This window comes from Hydra viridissima, unplaced genomic scaffold (genome assembly GCF_058129835.1).
Source record: "Hydra viridissima isolate aposymbiotic clone 2 unplaced genomic scaffold, HvirCarnegie_v1 scaffold_2, whole genome shotgun sequence".
NCBI classification, from domain to species: Eukaryota; Metazoa; Cnidaria; class Hydrozoa; order Anthoathecata; family Hydridae; genus Hydra; species Hydra viridissima.
In genome coordinates, this window is record NW_028324301.1 from 18,529,082 (window position 1) to 18,551,994 (window position 22,913).

The 22,913-nt window shown below is 28.9% G+C and overlaps 1 protein-coding gene across 3 annotated transcripts; it reads left to right on the plus strand.

Moving 5' to 3' along the window:
• Window positions 1-256: 256 nt before the first annotated feature.
• Window positions 257-22,150, plus strand: LOC145186199 (uncharacterized). Of its 3 annotated transcripts, none has more exons than XM_090077057.1 (18): window positions 257-384; window positions 870-901; window positions 11,276-11,623; window positions 11,780-11,941; window positions 13,270-13,449; window positions 13,645-13,863; window positions 14,135-14,293; window positions 14,751-14,870; window positions 14,991-15,107; window positions 15,407-15,523; window positions 18,093-18,218; window positions 18,342-18,528; window positions 18,614-18,781; window positions 18,962-19,159; window positions 19,285-19,361; window positions 20,979-21,426; window positions 21,613-21,715; window positions 21,815-22,150. In XM_090077057.1, the coding sequence occupies exons 1-18, from the start codon at window positions 341-343 to the stop codon at window positions 22,016-22,018; spliced, it is 3,009 nt and encodes a 1,002-aa protein (XP_089933183.1). In that variant the 5' UTR covers window positions 257-340; the 3' UTR covers window positions 22,019-22,150. The 3 variants fall into 3 exon arrangements, 2 of the variants coding, with proteins under 2 accessions (XP_089933183.1, XP_089933184.1); XM_090077058.1 differs by having other exon boundaries at window positions 268-408; XR_016449414.1 differs by lacking the exons at window positions 18,614-18,781; window positions 18,962-19,159; window positions 19,285-19,361; ... (1 more) ...; window positions 21,613-21,715; window positions 21,815-22,150 and adding an exon at window positions 16,252-16,321.
• Window positions 22,151-22,913: the final 763 nt, after the last annotated feature.

Genomic DNA, 22,913 nt, shown 5'->3' on the forward strand with positions numbered 1-22,913 from the left:
TTTTTTGAAAAAATTCGGAAAAATCAACAAGAGAAATAAAGTAAAAGTTCTGCACTTCTACAGTTTGTATTCACTTATGAAAAAAAGTATTCCTTATTTTTCTTAAAAAATATTTTCTTCAACTTTAGCCGTTGAAAATACTTACTAGGACGAAGAAGACAAAAACTATTCGCGAAACTATCTTTGTATAAACATTCCACACGCAGTTTATGACGCGTTTTTCATTGTCATATTTACTCAAATTTTACTCAGCGCGCTTTTTTTTACAGGAGAATGTGCTAATCGAAATGATAAGTGCGTACTTGTAAAATATAAAAACATAAATGTTAGAAAAAGAAATATGGAAAACTATTATTTGCACTTACTTTTTATAGTTCTCAACTGGTGAGCGTTTAATATATTTTTTGTGTAAGTATTTTTATATAATCATCGCGTGCGTTACGATACGAATTTCACAATTAAGCAAAGTAAAGAATCGAGCTAAACTTATGTAATTACGCATGAAATTCAACAGTTAAATAGTCCTTAGAGTCTTGATCATTTTACTGAAATAAATATTCGTAGTAATGATGCTTTTGACAGATTTCTTAATCTGTTCAACGCGTTTGAAATTTATTGATAATAGCTAATTTGTAAACAACGCTCCTCATTTAATCTATCAAAATTGAGATAAAATCGACCGACAAGCTTCCCCCTCATACAAAACAGTTGCATTTCCCATAACTTTTTTCAGATCAAATGAAGGTCTGCAGGTAAACGAAAAATGGGTTCTTAATGGTTTACCATGAACGCAGAATTGAAAAAGTTAAAAGCTAACGGATTTTTGACGCTCTACATCAAAGTTTATCAAATTATTTTTCTGTTTTTAGTTGTTTAACGGAAACTTTAACCGAAAGCCAAGGTAATATTTGTTGTTATATCATATAAAGTTATTTGGAACCTTTTTGTGTGACATAAGAGATGTTGATGTCTTTATATACTATTTTTTAAAATACTAACTGACAGTAACTCGTTTATTAATTGGTAGCTGATTGTAAACGATATTATGAACTTTCTTGATTTAATTAAAACTGGTTGGTTTCCGTCTTGTTTGTTACTGTGTGTTTTGTGAAACCAAAACTAATTTGCCCAGTTTCTACGTGTAGTTTTTTTTCTCATGAGTAAGGACATATAAAAAGTCATGGTAAAAAACGTGCAAAAAACACCGCATACTTTTATTTTGTATGTTGTTATTTTTGTATGTATTTTGTATGTATTTTGCATTTCGTATTTTGATGCGGTGTTTTAATAACATCAAAATACCACCATTTTTATTACAGTGCAATCTCTCTAATTCGAATCTCCTTAATTAGAAAACCTCCTTAATTAGAAAACCTCCATTCGATTAAATGTAAAGTCAAATGTAAAATGCGCCTAAGAAACTCTTATGTTTAACTTCCCAGTGGGCACGGCGATGTTGGTTTAACGTTTAGGCGACGTCGAGTGCGACATCGCATTAACGTTGGAAATGGAAAGTTGGATTGACGTTAATATTCGATGTTATCGCGATGTCATCGCGATGTTTTACGTCGTTTTGACGTTGATTTAACATCGCAACTCGATGTTAATTTTCAATTCATTCTCACGTTGGTACGATGTTGAATTTACGTTGGCGACGTCGCTAACCTAAAACTAACATCGAACCGACGTGAGAATGACGTCGGTGCCCACTGGGTTTCTATAATTCCAATCTCTATAATTCGAAAACCTCCACAGTTTAATTGGATTTTTTGGACCCGTTAGTATTCTCTCCGTAAATCAAACTTTTTAAATTTCTGACTTGTAAAAAGCTTGTTAACCATTCAGCTCTTTTTTCAAATTTCGAATGTTTTAAGTTTTTAAAAAACGGTTAACGTGGAATTATTCTCTTCTGTTTTAAAAAAAAATCATGGCTTCAAAGAGTCCGCATAAAGAAAACAGTTTAAAGCCGAAACACGATGTTCTACTGGAGAAACGAAAAACAAATAAAGAGATTTCGAAAACCTTTGATTTTCTACCAAACACTCTTTTAACCTGGAAAAAGAATAAAGATAAAATCTTTGACACTTTTCGTCAAAGAATTTGGCTAAACGGGTGAAAGTTGATACGTATTATCACACCAACAAAGCTGTACTTAAATGGTTCAAACGAATGAGAGCTTATATTCAAAAAAGACAATCTACAATTACTGACTTTCTTTTAAAAATTTAAAAGTTTAAAACACATAATCTATATTGCATTTAGGCCTAAGAATCACTATTTGTTTGTTTTTTTCATTTCTCTTTGTTACTTTGACCAGAATATTTGAAAAAAAGTCAACTTTCTATAAGTCGAAAATCTCTCTAATTCGAACTTTTATTTTTCCCCATAAATTTGAATTAAATAGTTTGTAATTTAGTAGTATATCAAAAAGATATTTTTGGTATTCTGTCGTGTTTATCCGTATTTTCCCCCGTGTTTTTATAAAGATATGCCGTGTTTTATGCGTTTCTTTTTACGATGATTTTCGTCTGTCCCCACTCATGAAATCTACTTAAGTCAGTGTTGAGGTAATGTTAGTAAGTATTGATGTATGAAATAAGGAGTGCGTAAATAGTAAATGATTCATATTGTTGGAATGCTAAAACTTATTTTGGGTTGTTACTAAAAAAACATTTAAAACTTTACAGGCTCAGTTGACACTAAAAATCGATCAAATTTCTCGCCCGGTTAGGTTTTAATGTTAGGTACAGAAAGTCTTCGGTTAGTACAATATAAATATTTTTAAATTATAGTATATAAAAATGAAGTAGCATTGTTATACTAGATGTATAATGTTTTTTAATCTTCATATAAAACAATTTGAAAATATTGAATTTTTGTTCTAATCCTCTTCAATATTCCAGAAAACCTTCCCAAACCATTTTTAAGTAAAAGTGTTCTTAAGAAATTTGCGAAAAGTTTTGCAATTCAAAAAGTTCTGGTTCCCGTTGATCACTACAAAAAACTGATATCATTATCGTTAAGAACAGATACCGTAACCGGAACAAAAACCGAAAGAAGTTATTATAATTTGAAATAATTTGATTTTGAAAGGAAGTAATAATTTTTGAGATTGTGTTCAAGAAAGTCGTGTTTTTTCTATTGCTAAAGGATGGGATTTGAGTAATAGGAGCAAATTCATCTTAGAGAAATTCAAAAGTATTTATTTAGGACGTGAAAATGCATTTCGTATTTCGAAAACCAGTTTAAATTCGGAAAAAACTATTTGTATTTTTGATCCAGTCCCAGTGGGCACGGCGATGTTGGTTTAACGTTTAGGCGACGTCGAGTGTGACATCGCATTAACGTTGGAAATGGAAAGTTGTATCGACGTTAATATCGATGTTATCGCGATGTCATCGCGATGTTTTACGTCGTTGTGACGTTGATTTAACATCGCAACTCGATGTTAATTTTCGATGTCATTCTCACGTTGGTGCGATGTTGAATTTACGTCGGCGACGTCGCTAACCTAAAACTAACATCGAACCGACGTGAGAATGACGTCGATGCCCACTGGGGTAGAGTGGGAACTGAGTAATCTATTTTTTTTATAGCTGAAAAATAGTTTTTGGTTGTATTTTTCATAGAAACTTTCATCTCTTAAACACTGACATCATTGAATGATGTTTCAAAAACTGATAGTTATTGTTGCTACAATTGAGATGCAGTGATTGATGCAAGAATCGTACTTGACAATATTTTGTTTTGTCTCTTCATAAACAGCCTTCATTTTTCAATGAGACTTTGACAGAAAATTCGATTGCCACTGTCGAAGGTTTTAGGAAGGTGGCAGCAATGTCTAACTTTAGAAGTAAAATTCGCTAACGTCATTTTTTAAATTTATTTAAAAAAAGTTTATTTAAAGTTCAGTCTCTGGTAATAGTTTGTTTTTGATCACAAGTTGAAACTATTTACCCTTTTTTTAGTCTTCCTATTCTTACCTTGTATCAAAGGCTTTCTTCAATTTTACTAGTTTAACAGCTTTTCTTATGTAAATTAAAATTTAGCATTTCGCTTCAAATTAATAATAGTTTTTTTCAAAATGACAAACATTGATAGCAGTGTTTACGCCGAAGTTTACATCTTGTATTTATCATCCTTAAAAACAATCTTAATAATAACGTATCTCCAGTTGACTCATAGTAAGTTTCTTTTTTCAAATTCTAGTTTTTGAAAAAAGAAAAAGAAGAATTAGAAATTTTTTCTTTTATTAAGTTATAAAGTTGTTTTATAAAGTTGTTATTTACCATAACCATCATTGCAAAGAAAAAATCGTAACAAATATTGTGTTTTTCAAAACATCTTGTTAAGTTTCTGCAACTTACAAATTCAAGGACTTGTCTGCAGACTTAAATGGGAAACATGTCCATCAACAAATAAAATAACAGGAAGCGTTATATTACTTCCTTTAAGCCAAGGGTGAAAAAGTTTGCCCAGAATTCCAAAAAAGGTTCCGTCTGCATTAAACCAGAATCACTTTTTCTAAGTGCCCAACTAGAAGGAAAATTTAGCGTTATTTCCGGAGAAGGCGCTCATATTTTTAAACCAACAATGGAGTTACAACACTGCTGTTATGATTGCCAATAATAAGTACTGTGAGACACTCCTTGTCATTTAAATTAACTTGTTGATGTATTGTCTAATCTCTTTTTCCTGCCAGGACCTTTAGTTCCTCTTGGGTTAAGAAAAAAGGCTGTCTCGTCGCCATTAAAGAGCTGTGAGGGTGTCCATCAGAACTTGTAAAATATCTTTTTTTTAAAACATTCTTAAATTTCCGTGAACCAACCTAAAATATTGTCCTGTGTCCCTGATGCACGGGAAACTATTAAGTTTTGGCTTATACATTTAGATGTATTACTATTTCTTCTTAAAAATCCTTCGATCCACGTCCTCCTAGGAGATTGTCAGCAAAGGGATTGTCTCTCCTAAAGTCAGTCATCAACCATTGAACACTATCTTGAAGCTTTTTTACAGTTACAGGGAACCCTGCTTCTGCCATTTCTAGAACCCAGTTAGCAATAACTGTTTCCTCTTCATAGCTTAAGATGGGTTGAGGTTCCATTTTTCTTTCTATGGGTGACTTGCATTCCACTTTATATGTTAGAGTAATTATCGCTACACCATATTTTTTAGCCGCTGCCCAGACTGGTGTATTATTAGTTCTAACATGGCTTCCTTAATTGCTTTCTCTGAGAAATTCCCAAATTGGCCATTTATGGCAGGCATAATGAATCTGAAACACTACAAAAAAAAAATGGATTCAGAGGTGACACATCATTGTTCTAGTATTTGACCACTTGGTCATCTATTAGATAAACCTAACCTTTTATGCTAAGAATACAAAAAACAGTGAAATTTTCTATAAAAACATGAAACATGCATATTACGATGAGTTAAGATAAATAAAAGAATTACTTAGTAATTGACCACCCTGGTCAATTACTAAACTTTTTAAATTTTCTGATCCAATATTTGAAACCCCTCATAACTGACTACAGATGGACTGTAAACAGGCGATAAATAAGTTTTAATTAGTATCAAATATACCTTTTTCAAAATATAATCATCTAATATTAAAAAAAAACGTACTTACCTTTTAAAATTAATCTTATTTGTGACATCTCCTTAACAAATTGTGGAAGAAAACTTCAAAAATTAGGCAAGAGCGTAGCACATTAACATTGACTGTCAGCTAGGGTTCGTTATCGAAATTGCAAATTTCGAAAATTTTCGATTAAAACGGTACCGAAATACTTCTTTCTTTTCGAAATCTATAAAAACTTATGAAAATAATCGAACTAGCCAAATTAATTTCGAAAATAAAAAAGGAATTTCGAAATGTGAAATTAATTTCGAAATAAAAAATTGCACTTCGAAAACTGAAATTAATTTCGAAAGAAAAAACAGAATTTCGAAAAGTGAAATTAACTTCGAAAAAAAAAGTGTATTTCGAAAAGTAAAACTAATTTCGAAAGAAAAAATAGAATTTTGAAATGTGAAATTAACTTCGAAAAAAAAAGTGAATTTCGAAAAGTAAAATTAATTTCGAAAGAAAAAACAGAATTTCGAAATGTGAAATTAATTTCGAAAGAAAAAAAAGAATTTCGAAAAGTGAAATTAATTACAAGAAGAAAAAAAAAGAATTTTGAAAAGTTAAATTTATTCCAAAAAGTAATTTTAATACCTTATATTTTATTTGCATAATAGTATTAAAATAACCGGGTGCCTAAATAATTTACCACGGGTTGTTTCGGCAAGTAGACCTTTTATTATATATATAAATAGTATTTATATATATAATAAATATTTATATATATATATAAAATAATACATATATATGTATATATGGCAAAATAATACTATCTTGGTAAATTTAAGGTGGCACACAACTGAAAACAAGTTGTTTTTTTTAAGTAATCAAAATTATGATTTTTTTTTTTTTTTGGTGAGAATAAATTTATATTAAAATAAAATAAAAAACAGCTATTTTTTTTTTTTTTAATTTTACTATCCATAATGGCCAAAAATGTGTTGTAAAACACGTGTTTTTAGTAAATCTTTAAAACCTAATAACTTGTTTTTGCCTCAACAACTCGAACTAAAATTTTGAGTTATGTAACAAAAAGATTGCTTAGGTATAAATATAATTGTTTGAAATCGTTGTAAATCTCATCTAAATAATCCCAAGAGAGTAATTAGGCGTTTACGTTACAACAATGATTTCATATACGTGCGTTACAGGCCTTAAAGGAATTGCATATTATAACTTTTAAATATCATAATTATATCATTTAGGAAAAGCGCACGAACTTTAATGCAAATTCTAAATCTAAAGTTTAAACTTACGTTATGCAAATTTAAAATTAAAAAGTGTTTAAACTGGTGTTCATATTGACTTAGACTAAATCGACTAAAAGTCGAAATTAGTCGACTTTGAAAAATCTTAGAGTCGATGTAATCGACTTTGGATTTTCTACTAATCGACTAAAAGTCGATTTAGTTGTATAATAGTACTTATACATGTATTTCTAATATTTTTTTATTTGATTGAACATTATAAATTTTTTTAAATTTTATTTTGTTAACAAAAGCAAATATGATTGTTGAATAGAATGCAGTTTTTTCAGAGCCGGAATAAAATATTTACCCCCCCTTCCTTTCATATTAAATTAGAAATTAAAATATAGTATCTCCCTCCATTATATTAATTGTTGAATGAAGATGCTTTTAAGCATCTTCATTCAATAATTAATAACTAAAAATTTGTATAGTAAAAATTTAAAAAATTCTACGTTCAAAATTTACAATTTAAATTGTAAACAAAAACACTTAAGTAGCTTTTGCTATATGTAGGTTTTATTCACTTTGAGAGGGCTAATATTTTATATGAAACATTTCACCGTGTAGATGTAAGTGGTCATTCGCAAATTATGTCACGCAAAAAACTTTTCAGATCCCCCCCCCTCCCTTTTCCACAAAATGTCACAAAATATCAATCCCCTATCTTATCCTGAGGGTTCTAATCCCTGTAAAAGAACCTTTGGGGTTCTAATCCCTGCAAAAATATTTAGAAGCAAATTTTAGAATTTCGAAGGTAAAAAATCGTTTCGGTATTATTTTCAGAATTTCGAAATCACAAAAATATTTCGAAACAAATTTTATAATTTCGAAGATAAAAAATCGTTTCGGTATTATTTTCAGAATTTCGAAATCACAAATATATTTCGAAGCAAATTTTAGAATTTCGAAGGTAAAAAATTGTTTCGGTAATATTTTTAGAATTTCGAAATCGCAAAAATATTTCGAAACAAATTTGACAATTTCGAAAGTGAAAAATTATTTCGGTAATATTTTCAGAAATTCGAAATCGCAAAAATATTTCGAAACAAATTTGACAATTTCGAAAGTGAAAAATTATTTCGGTAATATTTTCAGAATTTCGAAATCGCAAAAATATTTCGAAACAAATTTGATAGAGCCAAATTGCAGAAGAATATTTTCCCGCTGTTTTTAAAATCGTTTTACCAGAGTAGGGCTTATTTTAACAATTATCCTTCTAAATGGTCAACTACTGGCACATAGTCAATTACTCATTCATCATTGACTGAAAAGACCAAACCTGTAAAAAAATCAAAAAATTAATCCAATCACCTATGTCACCAATCTGATCTGGATCATCAATTTTACCATCCTGGTCATCAACAGTTGATGATAATTATTGTCCAGGAATATTTTTGTCGATTGGAGAAAAGCTAGCACAATTGTCTGTAGCTGACTCAATATCTGGACCATCTTCATCATTGTCATTTGCGCTTAGCATTCCAGCTGGAAAAAAGATAAGAAGTTCAATCCAGTATCAAATTATCCTTAAAAAAGTTCTATAACCTTGAAAATGATAAATACAGCAACAAATGAGATTTGAAGAATACTTACAGTTATGTATGAAACTCAGTAATCGATATGTAAATACTATGATATTATGCATAAGTAAATCATTTAGCAAAATTGGAAAGGTGCTTAGCATTGCAACTAAAAATAATGTAAGAGTTTCAGGCCTAGTTTCAAATTATCCATGATAAAGGTAGTAAACCTTGAAAATGATTAATACAAAAACAAATGAGAAATAAATAATACTTATAGCAATGTATGAAACTCACCAATGAATATAAAAATATCATGATAATTTGAATGAATCAATTGGCAAAACTGGAAAGGTTTTTTTAGAAATATAAATGTAGTCTATAGAGACTTGATAAAATTAACTCAACAGTTAAATCTGCCTGAAATTTCACGTTGGAAGATGATGTAAAAGTTGTTAATTCCACCTACAACTTGTTCAATGTTCCACTTCATCATATTCTTCAATATCAGTGTCCACACTATAATCATCTGGCAGTTCTTCTAATACTTCACTTATTTCTTTCTCGTTCAGATAGTTTTTAGGCTTTATAGTTATCTGAAAAATGTCAGTGGCATTAGAATAGAGTTTCAGCCAAATTATCTTTCATACATTTAATATTTTATAAGAATAAACTTTGTAATAAATACAAATGGATCATGGGCAACCCTAACCACATTTCCTAGTTAACCGAATAGCCAATTGGTACCGCGAAGTTCCTTTTACATAATGACTCATTATTTTTTATTGAATTGGTATTTATTACGTATAAATCATCATTATATATCTATAATGATGATTTATACATAATTGTATGTATAAATTGTATAAAAGGTTGTAGCTTGTGGCTGCAGTGGGGTGGCAGTGTAAACATGACAACCTCTTCTTTTGCTATATCAATTGTCTTAATAGAAAGGTGTGTATCATGATTGTCCAAAATCAATAAGACTGGTTGTTCATTTGAATATTTTGTTGATAAAATAAAGTGGTTCATAAATAAATAAAAACTATCAGCTGATGCATTAGCTGTCCCAACTGTTCCAGGTGGAGTACTGTGTACCATTGAATCTTTGAAATGCACTCTAAAAAACATCTTAAATGGAGGAATTGCATTTCCTAAAGCATTTACCATAGCAAGTATTGTAACCAAAATACTCTGCTTAAATGATTTTTCCTACTTGCTTATCTTTTTCACAGGCAATGACTTTTATATCCCCTACTTTCTGCACTGTACAACAACCTGTCCCATCATGGCTCATTGCGTTATATATGTCATTAGGATTAAAATTATTATTTCTAAGAATTTTATTCCAGATTTTTAAAAAATTCTGCACTATTTGTTTTACTAAAACTTGTTGCACATGACAAACTGGTTACTTCTGGTCTATATAAAGAAAAATCTGTAAATCTGTTCGTAAAACCACACAACCAATCTTCTCCAGCAGTCAGGCTTTTTGTCCATAGTAAGGGAACAATTTTCCTGTTGAGGTCAGCAAAATCATAAACTAATTTTTTAAACTGAGTGTAAGTAAGTCTATAATGTATCCTGGAGGCCTTCACTACGTAATCTTTTAACAATACTTTTTCTTCATTAGTGAAAACCTATTTGTATTTGCAGTTTAATGTGTACTTTATTTCATCAAGAACATATTGGTTAGCTTTTCCCATATACTGACAAAAACTTGAAAATGTGTTTTTACAAAGAGCAAAGCATTTTTAGTTACAGCAAAAATGATTTTCCCTTTCTTAATTATTATACACACTGCCTCCTTCATGTTTACAGAGCTTGTGTTACCAATTTTTTTTGTTAATCTGTTTTCAATTTCTGATCATATTGACTAAAGCAAATAAAACATAAGCAATTATTATTGTCTATAATGAAATTATGTAGGTAGTATTTTGTTAAGCTATTTTTTCAAAATGATAGACATAAAATATTATAAAGTCATAATAAAATAATACTCAATTCAAAATTTTGTTACTGCATAAAATTAAAAAAATCTACTCCAAACATATTTTTATCTATTATATTCATATATTTAAATGTTGTTCAAAAAATAAAAATTACTAACAACAGCATATCTCATAACTTGAAGCTAAAAAGTTCAATAAAATTTATTAGTTTTAAGTTATGAGATATGAGATAAGTGGGATATGAGATAAATGAGATTAGGTTATGAGATATGAGATATGTGGCTTTTAGAATGAAATTTTTTTATTGTTTAGTCTCCGTTATATTAAACTAAATCTTTTAAAGTCATATTTCTGTTTACATTTTAATGAAGATACCTATCATACATAGAGGGTTTTTTTTTATCAGAACTGTTGTTAACAATTTATTTGCTAACAGATATGTACAAGTGTGCAAAGTGGCACATTAAATGGCTGTTTTATTAGCTGCTATTTTCTCATAAATTTTCAGGCACTCAGACCATTTACTATACACTTGCCTTCGAGCTCGATTATGAATAATTTTTTTCCCCTAGCTGTGTCTTAGTCTTGGTCTTAAAATTCTTGTTCTTTGTCTTAGTCTTAAAACCTTTTGCATTAAATTTAAATGGTGCTGGTCTTGTCTCCAGGCTCAAGGAGGCTATTATATCTTATACACTACATATAAATCTATTTCTAGATTTATGCTTTACAGCTTTTCTGTAATCAATTCCCCCCCTTATAATACAAACAACTTTTTGCATCTAATTTGTATAGTTTTTTCAATGATTATCTAATCAGTTACTAAATAAATTGTTTTTTAAAAATCTTTTTCATTAAAAATTTGAGATTTCTCACAGAATAAAGTAAAAAGAAGTTACTAAACAATCAAATTTTTCTTAATAGGTTGTCAATTTGTGTTAAATGATGAAAGTGGTATTATTGAAAGTCCAGGATATCCAAAGCCATACTCCAACAATTTGAAATGTTCATGGAAAATAATTGTTCCTCTTGGTCGTCAGATTGTCCTCACAGTTAAAAAATTTGAAATAGAAAGAAGTTATAATTGTATGTCAGATGCATTGTATATTTATGATGGACCAAATGAAAAAGCTGATCTTTATTCCAAACCTTATTGTGGTATCAATATCCCTTCTGATATCAAATCCAAGAGTAATATTCTGTTTCTTCGCTTTATAACCGATGAAATGGATAATGCAAAAGGATTTTCTATGCAATACTATTCAGTAAAGAGTTAGTTATTTCAAAAATTAAATTCTGATTTAATTTTAAAAAGATTGTGTTTTTTGACAGAGAGTAATCTTTAGATATTTTCTTGTAAATCTGATAATAATGATTTAGATATTTTATTTTTTAATAGTGTGTATACATAATCTTAAATATATTTAGTATGCGATTTTGAATTTAACAAATCAAATGGTTCTTTTTCATCACCAAATTACCCTCAACACTATAATGCTAATGCTAATTGCTCATATCTTATTAAAGCAAATCCTGGGCAAGTTATTGTTCTTCAGTTTCTTAATGTTACACTGGAAAATGAATTTAATGGTAGGTGAATAAATTGCTCTACTTATATTGGTTTTAAAAGTTAGCTTTTGTTACACAATGTTTTGAAAAGAAATTTTTAATTTTTTTTTAAATTGTACAATATTAACATTGCTACTCATTGATAAGTAGAATAGAGTTGTTTGTATTAATGACATAAATATTTGTTTTTTTTTGTTCTTTTTTTTTTAATAAGGAAAACACTTATTTATGACTACCTAAAAAAAAATTGCACTTGATGTTGAAAACCCTCACAATAGATTGTACAACTAATCCCAAATCTCAAATCTATTTTATTAACGTTTGATAAAACTCTTAATAAGTTGTCTATTTAACCATAGTTCAGAAAATAGTTGAGCCCGTGTTTAAATACAATTAAATGTTCAAAAGTGTTATTAGATAGTAAGAATTAAAAGTTTTCAAAAGATTTTTCAAAAGAAAATAGATAAAATTTATCCATGCACCCTTTTCCTTGCCATACAAAAAGTTAACTTAATCATTGTTAATAAGTGCATATGCCAACAAAAATTCCTTAATTTTTGTAGCAGTAAGTGATGAACATTTACCTATCAGTTACTTAAAAGCTGCTTTTTTCTTTAACATTGCTTTTGTGAAGTTTTTCATTAACTAAAACTTGATGTGTATTGGAACTAGTATAATCTTATTTATTCACATAAGAAACAACAATACTTAAAATGTACACCCTGAAGACCAATATAGAGTAAGATAGCAACAATTTTTAGATCACCACAGATTGACATGTTGATGTTGATCTTAACTAACACATCTTAAGAGCTCTTTCAATTTCTATTCAATTCCATGTGTGGTTCAGTGGATGTGAAGACAGATAATCTGGATTATGTAAGGTTATTGGTTCATCACTGTAAGCTTCCTAAGGTTCTTTTTTTGTATTGTAATATTTGGATACTGCAAAAAAAAAAAATTTTTTTCTAAGTAAGGCCTTTGTTAATTGGAAGCATCATCCGAAACTTACAAACATGAAGTTACAAACATGATAACTTGTAACATTTTAAAATTTTAAAATGTTATAACAATAATTTTTTTCAATTTTCTGTTGTTTTTTGTTTGTTGGTTGGTTTTTTTGATTTTTTTAAAATGTTTACCATTTTATGAATGATATATTTTTGAACATTTTTGATTTTTTATTCTGAGTGTTACACACTCTCTGTCCTGTCACTTAACTTTTTTAAAAATATTATTCAAAAATTTTTTAAATCATAAATTGTTTAGGAAATTGTTTGGATTCTATCAGTGTATATGATGTGTTTAGGAAATTGTTTGGATTCTATCAGTGTATATGATGTGTTTAGGAAATTGTTTGGATTCTATCAGTGTGTATGATGTGTTAAAGAATGGTTTGAAACTCCTTAAAGAATTTTGTGGATCATTTAAAACTACATTTACTTCATCATCGAATCAAATGTTAGTCAAGTTTCATTCAGATAATTTAATCAATAAACCTGGTTTTACTGCAACTTTCTACAGTCTTAGTAAGTCTTATTTGAAAGTAATAAAATTTCTTAGTTTTTGAATAAAGTTATGATAAGTGAGAGAATTGAGCCTATTAACTTTATTTTTCACTTATAAAGGTGTGACAAAAGAACATTAAAAAAAGTTCTTTTAGACTTTTATAAAAGAAATACCAAAGTAGTAGGTTATTTATTTATTTCAAATACTGCATACAGATAGTAAATGTCAGCAGTCTGAGTTCCAATGTGCCAATGATAAATGCATACCTTTGATGCTGCAATGCAATGGTATTAATAACTGCTTTGATAATTCAGATGAATTGGAATGTAGTTGTCAAGAATTTAAATGCTTAAATGAAAAATGCATTGAGTCAAAATTTGTTTGTGATGGCTTGGATCAATGTGGGGATGCTAGTGATGAGAGTCAATGTTTGGGTATGCAGTGTTTTTTTGTTGAATATTTTTGTTTACTGAAAATTTAAAAATATTTGTTACTTATTAATTTTTTTCTTTATAAAAAATGTATGAAATTATAAATTTTTTTTCTTATAGTTTATTATGAATCTATGTATTGATCACTATATCAGATATTACTGTCATTGTAGTAAATAGACCTACTCTTAAATGTTTCTCATGTATTTCCTATGATATTATATTAATTATTGTAATAAACTATTTAATGAGTCTCTAATTTTAAAAATTGTAGGTGCTGTAACTACAATCAAAACGCAACTAACTTCATTAAAACCTTTAACTTGTGGTTACACACAGTTTAAATGTGCTAGTGATAAATGTATACATCCTTCAAAACGATGTAATGGCCAAAATGATTGCATAGACAATAGTGATGAAATTGATTGCAATGGTAAGTGTACATATGCAATGGTAAGTGTAAATGTGCAATGGTAAGTGTACGTATGGCTGAAATAAGTTTAACTAATAAGGATATGTTTAAAGCAAGCAGATTTAGAAAAATGTAAACATTAGATTTACACAGTAAAATAGTATGTAAAAAAACCGTGGCTCATTAAAAAGTCTAATTGAAAAAAAAAAAAAAAAAAAAGCAAAAGCTTGATACAAAGATACTTGACTTGATAAAAACAAAGATACTATATTAAGACACTATAGCAAAATAATTAAAACTGAGGGCTATTCTTCATAGCTCAATAAAAATAGCAATAACAAATGATAAAAGTCAACAGGAATAATGGTGCAATAACTTAGTTAATATAAAATAAGTATTACTTTAAAAGCGTTTTTAAATCAGTAAATTTAAAGGATAATCTTTTGAAAGGAAGTTAACTTTTATTCAAATTTCATAGGTTTATGCAAAATAAATAATGGTGGTTGTGAGCATATTTGTATAACTGATCAAAAAAACACAGTGCAGTGCCAATGCTATTCAGGTTTCAAGCTTGACTCAGATCGTGCATCTTGTATAGGTATTTTAGTAGTTCTGTTGTAAAACAATAATAGTTTTTTTTAGTATAAGTTTACTTTTAAGTTTTAGTAAAAATGTTCAAATGGAAAAAGTTGTAATAAACATGTTATTACTTGTTCAGATATAAATGAGTGTTCTTCACGGCCTTGTGCTGAACTCTGTACAAATGAATACGGCTCCTTCAAGTGTGGATGTAGTCAAGGATTTCACTTACAAGATGATCAGCGCACATGTGTTGGTATTTCAATTGAACTCATTTGAAATTTAAAATTTTTAAGTATTGAAATGTTTTAAGATCAAAAAGTACTATAAGCAAGATATAAGTATTACATTAAAAAAGGTTCACTTAACATTTAATTAAATTAAATTACCCTTTTTTTTTTTAATAATTCTACTGTTGATTATTCATAAAAGCATTTATTGTTTAAATTTAATTCTGTTGCTTAAGCAAATAAATAAAATCTCCTCTTTAACAGTTCAACATCTAAAATACCACATGCTTTGTGTGATATTTTTATCTTATACTGTTGTATTTAGACTTAGATGAGTGCACATTTAAATTGGATAATTGTGAGCAAAAGTGCATTAATAAAATTGGTACTTTTGAATGTACATGTTTTGAAGGTTATCTGTTAAAAGACAATGTTTGTAGAGGTTTGAAGAATTTTTGTTTTAGCTTTGCTTTTGTTTTGCTCTATTTCTTCTATCATTAAAATATTTAATGTTATCCATTTAAAAAGATTTGTTTATGATTTTTTATTTATATAATTGGGTGTTATGTTTTTTATAAAGTTTTATGTACAGGGCTTGATAGACCTCAAAAAACTTTGGGATGTTTGTCCCCCAGACCATTCTTCCTAGAGGCTAAGGCCCCCAGCCTCCGGCTTCCAGCATTCAGATAATGGTTAAGTTAAATCTGTAGAAACAAAATCCTAAATATTTGGTTTCAATTACTGGTTTTGACAAGAAGAAAATATTTAACTTCTATCAGTTTAATTTTTTCAATGAAAAGTATTTACTCAGCTTTTAAATTTTTTAAAATTTGGACTATATCTAAAAATTAAAGAAAAAAGAAATGTTTAACAATTATTCAGAGGATTCAAGAAAAAGAACATCAAATCATTAATAATCCCAGATTTCAAGCTGCTTTGCAAATTAGAGGCTATAAAAGTCAGCCTAGAAAACAAATACTCAAGTTTACTTGTAGAATTGGCAACAAGGTTGACAATTTACAGAAAATGGTTGATTGCATCAAAGATATCTGCCTTTTTTTCAACACCACTCCCAAAAAGGTCTTGTTTATCTATTAAACAACCTGGCAATACCAGGAATTTTCCTCACTGCAGCACAAAAATCTACCACAAAACTTTCTTATTTTTTAGAACGTCTTGTGGAATTTTTTGGAAATTTTCTTCATGAAGGGCAAAGAGTTGATTCCTTAAGCAGTCCAAGGTTTGAATTAGCAGATTTAAGTTTTTGGTTTACTGTTTGAATTTTACTCTAAAAGCAGAGCAAAATTAAATTCATGTAAAGTTTTGAAACAGTTTTAAAATTTAATTTAGGCCCTGCAACACTGATAAGAACTATAGTTCATGAGTTTTAGAATACCTTATCATCATTATTGTGCTATATTTCATAGAAAATATGAAACCAGAACTGCTGCACTGAATGATGTTGTTATGAAGCTTAGTCTCTCTACACCCCAGGCTTTCTAGAATTTTTTAAGCAGTTTGAATTTTTGCAGTATGAGTTTTCTAAAGTATGTTAATAGATAATAAACTCTATCTGTTTTGGATTAACTACCTTTAATAAGTTGGGCTAAATCTCTTTGACCTGACCTATTTAGAAAAAGAAAAATTCAAATCAGTTGTGTAAACGTTGTTCAAAATTTACACAATTGACTTTGTGCACAACTGCATAGATCAAAGTTATGCAATCTGTAAATTTCTATGGTTCATTTTTATAATGTTTAAGCCTTATTTAGACCTTTTATTGTGTTTGAATAGTTTTAAACCAATATTTAAACTATAAGTTATCAGAAGATCAAAAGGAGAGATTTTTATTCAAGAAGTTTTATGAGATTTGCAGCTGGATTTGAAGTTTCTAAGATATAAATTTGTAGTGTTATTTAATGTTAAAAGCAAGATAGTGTTTTAATTTTTAAAAAATACAGAACAACCTCATTTTACAAATAAGAGATATGGCAGGACCACTACAAAGCTTTTGATAGATGATGCAAGAAAACTGGGTGCATAATTGGTTGCAGAGTTCTGTGAAAAAAAACAGAATGAATATTGGTGTTGGAATTTAAATAATTAAATAATTTCTGTCTTGGAGTGTTCATCACGAAATCCAGATCTTAATCTGGTTGAACATCTAACATTTAGATTGACAATTTAACAGAAGAAAACTATCAAACAAATATGATTTTTTGTACTAAGTGAGAAAGATATCAATCAATGTTCCTATTAAGCTTGAAATTAGAACATCAGTTTGACAATACTTCAATGCTGAGACATTATCAAACTGTTTCTATTACAATAGACTGCCCAACTAAGTACTGGTGTAATTTTGTTTGACATTTAGGATTCTATTGTAGATATTACTATTAGTAACCTTTTCAGTATGATTTGAAAAAGCTTTTCAGAAATAAAGCAGGAACAAACTGAATTTTTTTTTTTTTTTTTTTTTTTTACATATTTTTTTTTACATATATGGCTCCTCTTATTTGCATAACCCTGTAGCAGATTATAAAAACATAACTAAAACATAAGTTTTTCTCGTCAGTTACAGCTCTTGAGATATTGCTATACAAGCCATTTGTAATTTTTTTTAAAAAGTTAGTGGTTAAGAAAATAGCTGCTTTGACAAGATTCTAGCCACTGTCCTGGAATTGTTAACTTATTTTTGTTTCAAGGGTAGCTTAAAATTAAAATAATATAGTATAGACCAAAAAAGAAACATAATTTCCTAAACATAAAATTTCTAAAAATATCTAACAATAAACTCACACACTACAAATCAAAAATTAATAAAAATGAGGTGGTCTCTTGAGCTATTTGTAGTATTAGCTATATTAAGAAAGTTGATATCTGTTCTTAAAAATTTTTAAAAATTTTTCCAGGTTTAACTTATTAAATTTACAATCAATACAAAAATGATGGAGGTCCGGAGGTTACAATCTTAAATTTTTCTCTATTTAACGACGTTCTTTCGGTTGTAGATATCAATGAATGTGAGATAAATAATGGTGGTTGTGATGAGAAATGTGTTAACACGATTGGTAGTTTTTTTTGCAAATGTAACTTTGATGGACATAAAATGATTAAAGGCAAAACTTCGTGCGAAGGTTCGGTTTGAAAAAAATGTCTTCAAAATATTGATAAGTTCTTTGGTTTTTAAGTTAAAGTAAAGATTGAAATAGTTTAAATTAAATGTATTAAAGCGATGAATATTTTTTTTCTAAACCTAGACATTGATGAATGTACAAATGGCTTAGCAAAGTGTGAGCATATCTGTTTAAATACTAATGGAAGTTATGAGTGTAGTTGCCAAGCTGGATTTTACTTGAGTTACGATGGAGTAAGTTGCTTGGATGTCAATGAATGTCATGTTGGGACACCTGGTTGTTTAGGAAATTGTATTAACACAATAGGAAGGTTTAGAAATTTAAAAAATTACTTTTCAAAGTCAGTTTCGTTATTTTCTTTGTTTTCGCCATTTAAGGGCAGATGTTATCTTTAGTTACATATGTGAATGTGCAGTAGGTTATCGATCAATTAGAAATCAAACAAGTTGTGAAGATATTAATGAGTGTGCCATTATAAATGGAGGTTGCTCACATATTTGTGAAAATACAAAAGGAAGTTTCTCTTGTAAATGCCAGGAAGGATATACTGCTCGAGATCATAGGTATTATCTCATTGCATTCTTGGTACACCTGTACTAAATAATAGTAGTAACACAATAAGTATAATAAACTGTATCTCCTTGTTTTTGTTATTCTACTTATGATTGCAGTGGATTTCTTGGTATTTAGAGTAAATTTTCTTTAGTATGTTAATTTTTTGTTTCGTTACTTTATCATTTCAGTTCATTTACTTGTGTTGATAAGAATGAATGTGAACACAACCCTTGTGAAGGTACCTGTATAAACTATATTGGGACATTTAAATGTGAATGTGCTATTGGCTTTCAGCTTGTAGATCAATTAAAATGTCAAGATATTGATGAATGTAAATTACCAGAGTTACATAAATGTGAACACAATTGTATTAACATACCAGGCAGGTTGTAAAGTTGTTTCTTTAAAAATACCATGAAATTTTATAAAATAAGATTCACATTTAACAATACATTTTTTTGGTAATGTTTACTTTTTATTTAAATGGCATTAAGAATTTTTTTTTGTTTAGTTACTTTTGCATGTGCCAAGACAATTATATCTTAAACACTGATCAGATGTCATGTACTAAGGCTATTAACAACACAGGTAAAGTACCTATTTGAAAGTTAGATAAATTTACAAATTTGAGTTGCATTTTTTTTTTTTTTTTTTACCATTTTGCTTTAGCATTCAGAAAGATTTAAACATTTCAAATATTTTAAAATTTCCTTTCATCAGAAATAAACTTCTACAGCAGCTTTTGGGATCTCCATTACCCCTCGGGCCACATAAAAGTAAAAAAAGGTTATACCCACCTGGTAAAAAACACTTTAAAAAATTTCCAATAATGTATATACATAGAACAAGCGAGTTGCAAGTGTAGTACTTGTTTGCATGATTAAAATTTCAATTAAAAGCAAATGAGATGTTTGGAAATGCTGATGTTACTTTACCGGAAAAGTTATATCTGGCTTGATTTCTATTGTTGGAAAATTGAGAAATGCTTGAAAATGTCGACCTAAATTACTAAATAATTTTTTGATTTATACAGTTTTATTAAAGAAAATGTTTGATCACATATTTATGTAAAATCAAACAATACTAGCTTGTTTTGTGTAACCAATTTTAACCCGAACACAGTGTAGCATTAGAGTTCTATTCAGAAAGGCATGAAACCAGAGAAGTAAAGCTGGCTCAAATTTTTCTCACTAATTGCGATTGGACTGAAGGTCAATGAGTTCTAGTTGAAGATCAACTGGAGCGCTTTCTACTTTATAAAAGTTGAGGATATCAAAGATAAGTTATAAGCTATATCTGTAGCAATAAAAAAATACTTTCACAGGGTTTGATAAGTTCCTTTCAATGTTAAAAAGTGATCATAGTTATACGCTTATGATTTACTTAGGAAAGTGATTTTTTTAAAAAAACATTTAATACTGTTTGACATGACATGAGATCTTGACAAGTGACAATTTTGTTAAAAGTTTTGAAATTGTGTAAAATGTGTAAACAAAATTTGACCTTTAATTTTGATTGTGTGTATGAGGGTAGTGGTTATTTTTTTTTTTTTCAAAAGCAAATTTTTTTTTGCTTTCAAAAGCAAATTTTTTAAAATCTCAAATCAATTCCCAGACTTTTTTCAAGGCTCTTCCTGATACATCTACATCATTGTGTTTAGATTCTAGTTTTTCCAGTAGTTTGAATTGATGATGAATTAATACTTTTAATCTTGTATAATTCACCACTGACATTCTGTATTCGTTTAAGAGACATTCCACTGGCATGTCTCTCAACATGACAGTGGACCATGTCCATATGGACAAAGGTGTTTGCCTAATTTGCAGAAAACTTATCCCAAATCAAATTTGGGCTAAACACCTAGCTTTTATATTGGCATATTTACAGCTTTCTTTTAGCCCGAGTCCTTGCGGTCTTCATTTCATTTGATTCAGCATTAATCAACTTTTCACTAATTAGCTTAAAAAATTTTTTTTTCTAGTTTAAATTTTAATTAATCAAAATATATTTTAATAAAATACTCGGCGGGACACGAACAATTGCATCAGGTGGTATATGGCATGCAGGCTGGACGTTGTCCAGGCCTGTTCTTGTCTCATCAGAATAGGTCTGAAGTTTTTGTATTGTACATTTTAAAAGTTCTAAAAAATAAGGCTTTTCGAAGATTTTAAAAATTCCAAAGTGGATATATAAATTACTTTTTAGTTTGCCAAAGAACTGTCATTAACATAACGGAGATTTCTTCAAACGCATGGAATGTTGTGTCGGAAGGATGGGCATGGCAAGCATCTTTGAGCATTGATTTTACTCATTTCACTACCCCACTGTTTAATTGTATGGGCATACTTGTAAGCGACGAATTTATTCTTACCACTGGTCACTGCCTAAGATTTGGTGTTGATATAAGAATTCCTCCGCAAAACATCCTTGTTTCTTTAGGCAGTTATATGTATGGCTTTTATGATAACGATAACAACATACACGCAAAGGAAATCATTTATCATCCTACTTTAGACTTAGCTTTGATTCGTTTGTTGGAAAGAGCTCCACTATCAAATCGCATTCAACCCGTTTGTTTACCTCAAGGAAAGCATGATGTTGATTTATCTGAAGCAAAAGAACTTTTAGCTGCTACTTGGTCACCCGATCATGTGTTAGTAGAAGACGTTATTCTATCTTTTAAAACTGTAATATCTAGGGTGATGTAACAACGTTTTACAATTTACTTTGTGCATTTGTAGTAAATTCAGAGTTGTGCTTGTTTTTCAAACATTATTTTGAGTATTTTTCAGAAATTTTGCCAGAAAATTATATTCTTATGTTTTCATACTATTGATAGAAACTTACGACAAGTCGTTGCAAAAATTGCAAAAGCAGAGTGTTGCGTGCAGGATAAAAAAGTTAATCAAGACAGTATATGCACCAGGTTTAACATTCAGGAGGTTTGTTTCCAAATTTTCTACCTTTTTGCTGATGTTTAAACTCGATTATCTTACGTCTAGTAAACTGATTCTGAAATTTTTTACTTGTTTTGTTTTTAGTTTCATCTCCCTATGAGTGGTTCACCATTACTTGGGATATCAAGGGAAATAACTAATCAAACTGACCAAAAATGGTTGCTGTCGGGAATACTTATACGCGGATCTTATTATCGTGACAGTAGTTCGCTAACTTCAAAACCTTGCCTAGAATACTATAAAGTCGGAATGTTCGTTGACTGGATACGCAGAATAACTCAGCACTAAAAAAAAATTGACTTGGTCCTTTTTTCTAAAAATTATCTAACTTATGTATGCAATAATAATAGCAGTTTTATTCCTTTTATTCGTTCGCTTTAGTTTTATTTCAATATAATTTTAATACAATGTTGGCGTATTGATGGTTTTGTTTCTTTTTTAAGTTTCCACTTATAATTTCTAATTTTCTATACTTTTTTTTTTTTATCATCGCACTCAATTTGAATCTTTAAACGGAAATGAAGTGTTTTTTAATTGCTTCTAAAAATTCAAATAAAAGTAATACTATTTAAAAAATTTTTTTAATTGCATAAATCAGTATTTTTAAATTTTGATTGATTCCGATTGGTTTACTACTAATTCATAGACTATTAAATAGAAAATTTATGGTGCAGTCAAAAAAACTTACAATTACGCATGCTTCGGCGAACAGAATGGTATAAAAATTGTCAACGAAGATCTCTATTAGATTTTTACATATAAAGTTTATTCTAATAAGAGTCGCTCACGAGAGAAGCAAGTAATATAAAATAGCGATAAAAAAGGTAACATTCAAAATATGACATTGAAAGTCCTTTAAACAAAATGACATTTGTCCCAAAGACATTAAGAGTTAGATGTATCAAGAAAGTGTCTTTAATAGCCTAGGGCATTTATTTGGAAAGAAAATCCTAAAAACAGGTAATTCTGTTTTTTCACAACTTAGTATTATATCCAAGAGAGTAAAAGTTTTTGAAAAATCTGGCCTCTAGTTATTTAAGTTTTTTTCTGGTACTTTTGGTTTTAAGATATTTTTTACAGAGTTCCTTAATTATTTTAATTAAGAATGTTTTTTATTATATAATAGGGTGTAGAAAATTGGTGAATGAATGCTTCTGTTTTCTATTAAGTTTAATTTATTCTA